At 46.8% G+C, this 6,516-nt stretch overlaps 1 protein-coding gene across 1 annotated transcript; it reads left to right on the top strand.

The window, feature by feature from the left end:
* Positions 1-2,463: 2,463 nt before the first annotated feature.
* JOSD1 (Josephin domain containing 1) lies at positions 2,464-4,764 on the top strand (the record flags this gene model as incomplete). The annotated part of the gene is made up of 3 exons (XM_009695837.1): positions 2,464-2,592; positions 2,709-2,903; positions 4,338-4,764. Coding segments are annotated over 3 exons (424 nt in total), but the record flags the coding sequence as incomplete, so codon positions are not given.
* Between the last annotated feature and the right edge of the window lie 1,752 nt (positions 4,765-6,516).

Genomic DNA, 6,516 nt, shown 5'->3' on the forward strand with positions numbered 1-6,516 from the left:
TGGTTTGTAGTCTTTCCTCTAATACAAGAAATACCTTTTTGATGTTCCTCTGGCTTTTGTTGCAGGAAGTAGGATTGCATATTCCAAATGTTGCATGGCGATACAAACAAAATCTCTTTGCTTCACTGAAGTCCGTGTATTGAGACCTGGTTAGGAAAGACAACTGCATACAGGAATTTTGGAGCCCGTTGTGTTAAGACGACATGTTGATGAAAGTTTCTGACTTTGAAAGCTCAGGAGGATTATTGCCTGGATTTCTGTCCAACTTTGTCAGTCTTCCTCAGCTTAACGTCTAGATAAAAAAAAAAATTGACTGTGGGGAGGCAATTTAATTCCTTGTTGAATCAGAATCCTTCAGTGTTGATTGTGGACCCTGTTTAGGTGTGAGTGAGTAGAGATGTTGAGGCGATTCTTGGTGAAAGTTTGCTCACGGGTACCAGTGCTTTGAGGGTGTCACCTCTGTTGGTCTCCTTTCTGGGGCTCTGAAAGTTAGGGGAAGGAACAAAGATAAATGTGTTCTTTCAGCTCTCAAATGAGCTTCTCTCTGGAAAACCGTGCCACAAGAGGGTGCTTGTGCAACCCAGAGGGCTCTGTTAATTGGAAGGCTTTCCTAGCTCGCTGGCACTCGGGAGAGTTAATAGGTTGAAGCAGTATCACCTCTGCTGGTCTCCTTTCTGGGGCTCTGAAAGTTAGGGGAAGGAACAAAGATAAATGTGTTCTTTCAGCTCTCAAATGAGCTTCTCTCTGGAAAACCGTGCCACAAGAGGGTGCTTGTGCAACCCAGAGGGCTCTGTTAATTGGAAGGCTTTCCTAGCTCGCTGGCACTCGGGAGAGTTAATAGGTTGAAGCAGTGATCTTGAGGAATCGGTTGTAGCCAAGTGACCTTGCTGTATGGAGATGCTGGAAGAGCTGTGACAAGCTACAGTCGCATCTCTGCGATGAGTAAAATACAGCAGGGCTTTGGAGACTGGAAACAATGATTCTTTGAAAATGTCACTGCCTCGCTCAGAAATGCCCAGTGGTGGATATTAATAGCTTTTCCTATTACCACGTTGTTTCGGACTCTTCTCCCTTCTGTAGTGAAGTCGCTTCCCAGGCTGTTCTGCTGCGGTCTGCTGTGCTGCAAGAAAACTCCCAGCTGATGCAAAAAGCTACCTGTTGGTAGCCTCTGCAGCCTCGGTTGGTCTGAACCTCCCTGCTCAATCCGCTGCGTTCTTCTTCTTGTGTTGTCAGGGGAGGAATGCAGAAGGGCTGAGGGATTTTCACGGGGTGAAATACGCCTGCAGAACTTGCTCTGTGCTGAAGGCCGAGAGAAAAACGTGCAGGAACGTCAGGAGTTTTGGGGGATGGAGTTGACATGAGGGGGAGGCAGGTGAAACGTGGATATGTGGATAATATGAGACATCTGAACCTTGTGCCAGCAAGAGCTAGTGGAGTCCGTACCAATCAAAAGAGCAACTCATCACAGCAGAACTGATCTCAGGCTTGACTTTCTCTGGATTGGCGTTGCAGGACCTTGCTGTTCTCTGCTCCCAGCTTCCCCCTGTGCTTGCTCTTCCAGCTCTTGAAGCCCCTCTGTCACCTTCATAATAATTCACCCCCTTGTTTCTCCTCCTTACAAAATTTCTTGGGGGGCAGGGGGAAACCCCCATAAAACAGTAAAAGGGAGTAACTGGTGGGTGTTGGTTTTTTTTTCCATGTGTCTCCATGTTTTATGTCTTGCAGCTATTATCTGCATTTGTGCAAAGGCTGTCTTCTATTTTTGCATGTAACATGATGGACTGTGATTCCAGATTTTTAGATGCTGTAGTAATGCAAGTGATGTCTAGGCAAGCTTATGGATTACAACTGAAGGGATTTGTTTGCAACAAGGTTATCCGTTTAGTTACCTACAGCAACAGGTGATTTTTTTTTTTATCATATAGCACAACAATGCTTTATAAAGCTCCCAAACCCAAATATCTTCACAGCTTTTGTCTGAATACTTCTTTCATTTACCAGCAGAGGAGGACAACCTTTTCTGCAGCCAACCCGCCCTGCCTCTTGTTAGCTCATCCAGCCTTCAGGACTGGTGTTGACTGTTGAACTCTTGAAATTGTGTTAGCCGTTGTTCTAAATGGCAAACTGACATTGACACCAACCACGAATTGAGGAAAAAAAAAATAAAATTGAGGCATCCTTCAGAAGTACCAGTTCAAGGAGGGGAAAAAGAGCTTCCTGCTTTGCCATCTCTTTCCCATCAAAGCTAGGATTTTTGGAGGTTTTGTACATCAAAGTTATTCTTAATGTATTATTTAGCCCTCTCAGCCCCTTTGTTGAGTGATAAGGGGCAACGGAATCGTTTGTGTTTAAACACAAAAACCCTGAAAACGGGCTTCAGGTTGTACAACGAGTAGCCCCTTCCAGCTGTGGAACACAGGTGCAGCAAACACCCGCTAGAGTAGTCTCCCGTTCTGTTCGCAGGCTGTCTCCCAACACCATGGTGACGCCCCACAAGAAGAGCATGCTGGGAAACGGAAACTACGATGTCAACGTCATCATGGCAGCGCTTCAGACCAAAGGCTATGAGGCGGTTTGGTGGGACAAGCGCAGGTACCGAGCAGTCTTGTAATTCTGGAGATGGCCTCTGTTTGTAAAAACGAGAAAGAGATGAAGTTAAAGTACCAAAATATAAACTGATCGCTGTCTTTTTTTCCGTGCCCTTTCAGGGATGTTAACGTCATTGCCCTGTCTAACGTGATGGGCTTCATCATGAATCTGCCGTCCAGCCTTTGCTGGGGTCCCTTGAAGCTCCCCCTCAAGCGACAGCACTGGATCTGCGTCCGGGAGGTGGGAGGCACCTACTACAACCTCGACTCCAAACTCAAGGTGCCCGAGTGGATTGGAGGTGAAAGTGAGCTCAGGTAGGATTTTTTTGGTCTCCCGTTCCTCCTCAAATCTTCCCCTGTTGGAGGTGGGGAATCTGTCCGTAAACAGTTAGTGATTGAAACATTTATGGTTGACCTTCAATAGCAAAGATTTGAGAGTAATAAGGTTCTTGTGCCTCTACTTAGATTTATACCCAGTTTGCGCGAAGCTAGGAAAATGCTGCGGCAGCGGTGATCTCTGTGAGCTCAGGAGAGCCTGATTTCATCTCTTACGGGGCTGGCTCTGTCACTAGCGATGAAGGTAGAGGCCAAGTCTGGTATTAGTGGGTGACACCTGCAACGAGACGTGCTGTGCCTCGCCCTCTCCTCAAACGTGAGACTATCGGCGTTCCCTCGCCTCTTTAGCAGCGATCTGTGTGTGTACTCCCAACAAAAGGCTCTCCAGACTGCAAGGGCAGCCTTATCCCTGACAGCACCAAAAGCTGCTCGTTAAGAATCACTTCCCTATATAAGCATATGCTGCACCTCTGGCTTGACTCCCCTCCCCTCTTTAATCTTAACCCGAGATGTGTAACTCTACTTTTAGCTTTGTAAAGTCTCACCTGCTCTTAGTTGCTGTTTAGCCTCTGTTCTATCCTGTTCTAAAGCCTGCTAGCAGCTTTGCTGTCTTGACTAGACTTGTTCTGAGGTAGGGATTGCACGTGAGCAGCGTTTGCGGAGCCTACCGTGCCATTACAGTCTTGGTAAAGTGAATGTCAGCCTTCGGGGAACTTCTGGGATAAAGTAACACAGCTCTGGAACTACTGTGCAGAGCTGCTGGCGGATTTTAACCTGGGTGTGCTGTTCCTCAGCGATAAATAAGGGCTTCCTATATAGGCAATTTTGGAAATCTGGGCCAAAAGATATCAGAGAAAATGTTGCTTTGACTTTCATAGTTATTGGAGATAATCCAAGTTTGGTATTAGAAAAAACTTACGGGCAGAAAGGGGCTGCAGAACCATGTCAGATGACACGCTGCTGCTACGACCTGCCGTAACAACGTGTAAATGATGTTGTGGTTTGTTTTGTTTTTTTTTTTCCCCACAAGTATTCCAGATTTGTTGGAATTATTTTAGAATCCAGTGGGATTCTTGATCTCGGAGATCTGAAGAAACTGAACTTGGTTTTAATTCTATTTTTACCACCTTGGAAAACTGGAAAATTACATCTATATAGACTTACCTCTGCTGAGGTTAAGATCATCTCTATCTGATTCTGCAATAATTTTCTGGGTGGAGGTTTGTTGATTCTAGTGGGGCAAGTTTAATATTTGTTTGGGTGATTTTTTTGGTCAGAAAATAACTAAAGACAATGCGTGGGGGTTTCTTCTCATTTCTTGTCATGTTTGCATCATTAGTTGCATTTAGTTGTTGTAGAAGATGACAAAGTTCTACATTCAGTAGTGCTTATTTCTGCTTCTCTTTATGACAGGAAATTTTTGAAACACCAGCTGAGAGGAAAGAACTGTGAACTCCTGCTGGTGGTGCCAGAGGAGGTGGAAGCACATCAGAGCTGGAGAGCTGACGTGTGACCCAGCCTGACTCTGTCCTCCCACTACAGCTCTTCCCCTTTACTGAACTCCCAACGTCCTGAAACCTGGATAATGGGTACCCTGACTCTCCTCATCTGGAATTTCCTTTGTTAGGCTCTTCTCTTCCTTCCTTGGTGCAATAGGGCAACGGCGTAGGACATTAGGGGTGGTGGGTTGGGGAAGAATTTGAGAGCAGAGTGGAGGAAACTGGAAGCCAATCGCTTTAATTGCAAAGGCGGCTGAGCCGCGTGCTCTTCAGCTAGCCAGAAGGCATTGCGCTCTTTAAAACTGGGCTTTGGGTGTCTGGAAGCCTCTGGCCTCCCTTTCCACGTGTGGTGGGACGCTGCTCCCTCCGGAGCTTGCAGGGACCGAGCACGCTGCCGCCTCTTCACAACTCTCTCCCTCCGAAACACGTCATCGTGAAGATGTTTGCAATTCCCAAGGGTCTCTCAGGATACTCACAAACACTAGGAATGGTACGGTGCTCAGCACGACCCTCTGCTGCTTAGGGATGGTTTGTGCCAGGAATTAGGGAAAAAAAAAATAAAAATAAAACCAGTGTCATCTTTGAAGAAATTCTCCGGGTAGCTAGAGGATTCTTCCCCAGGGTCTCCAGGGATTTACGTATGTGGTGAGCGGTGGTTCGGCAGCGTGTGGGCTGGCTAAGGCGACGTGGAAACAGCGAGCTCAGGCTAATTGAGGAGTATCGAGTTTCTGGACTGGAGAGAAGCCGTAGTCTGCTTGGGTTTCTTTCTGCTATGTTCGTTTTGGGGGTTATTTTTTCTTTTTTTTAACATCTATTTTGGTTTGCTGCATGGTCACCCGGTAGTTTAGGGGCTGCTTGGAGAGAGGAATGAAACCGAAGGGGGTTTGAGAGGAATTCATTCCCTTTTATTTTCCTCTTTCCAGAAGTCTAGCCTATAGTCGCAAATGTCATGTGAAATGTCCCCGAAAGAGGTAAAGTTACCAAGAAAAAAATTGGCTGAGGAGAGAAGCCTTTTTAGTAGTCAGTTTTTGCCCCTTTTATAGCTACTAGCCAATGATGTGGGAGATGCAGAGGGTCCACCAGGACCTTTGGGCGTTAAGAGAGACCCTGGCCTGGTCGTTGAACCAACCTCTCTTTTAGCGTTGGCTCTGACAAACATTCCATGAATGGACGAATCGCTTTTTTCCACCCCTCCCTTCCGTGAGGAAAAAGGAGACGCTACGAGGAATCTCCACTGGCTGTTTGCTGGTCACAGCTCAGTCAAGCCTTCCACAGCAGAAGGAGGAAACGCTGAATTTGGAACAGACTTTGTTGCGTTTAGCGTTTCCCTCCTTTATACATGGGATGTCTCAGTTAAACAGCAATCTCTGGGAAGTGACGGAGCGTGAAGGATCCCGCTCCATCGCGCAGGAAAAGTCTCGTTACTGGTGTTCGAGCTTCCAAAAGGAGGGGTCGTAACTACTTTTTCTCAGTTATTTTTCTCTTGAGAGCTCTACAGACGCACGAGTGGGTGCTCGAAGCTGAGAGACCACCAAAATCCCACCTTCCTAACAGAGGCCACACGACACGGGGATGGGTGCTGTTCACCAACCCCCGGACACCTGGCGAGCACCATTTTGTCATCTTTGGAGCACAGCCTCCCGCAGTCAAGGGCAAGTGGCTCTTCTGTTTTAAAGACCCAGCGTTTCTATAAAAAGTCCTATTTCGTAACACATTCCAATGACCAATACCAGCTGGCAGAGTTTTTAAACACTTTACAGGCAGGATGCGCAGCCTGCAAGCATTCTGCTCGTGACTTGAAGCCATTTCTTCAAGAGGGAAGGGAAAAAAAAAAACAAAACTCAACGGCAACGTTTTTCTATGCCGATTAAAGTCGCACTTTGGAGAAACCCTGTTTGCATGGCAACTGCAAGCCAACAGATCAGTGCACAATATGCAAAGATGTTTTAAAATATTTTGGGGCTATTTTCCTCTCCTTGTATTTCAGCTTCTTTCCCGTGGGGGGGGGAAACAAAAGTGTGATCCAGCTGCTCAGGTAAAGGGAAAGTGTGTGATCGCACCCCTGAGGGAGGCGAGGCTGCTGTGGGTGGGCG

Source organism: Cariama cristata, unplaced genomic scaffold (genome assembly GCF_000690535.1).
Source record: "Cariama cristata isolate BGI_N322 unplaced genomic scaffold, ASM69053v1 scaffold40432, whole genome shotgun sequence".
In the NCBI taxonomy this organism is placed as follows: domain Eukaryota; kingdom Metazoa; phylum Chordata; class Aves; order Cariamiformes; family Cariamidae; genus Cariama; species Cariama cristata.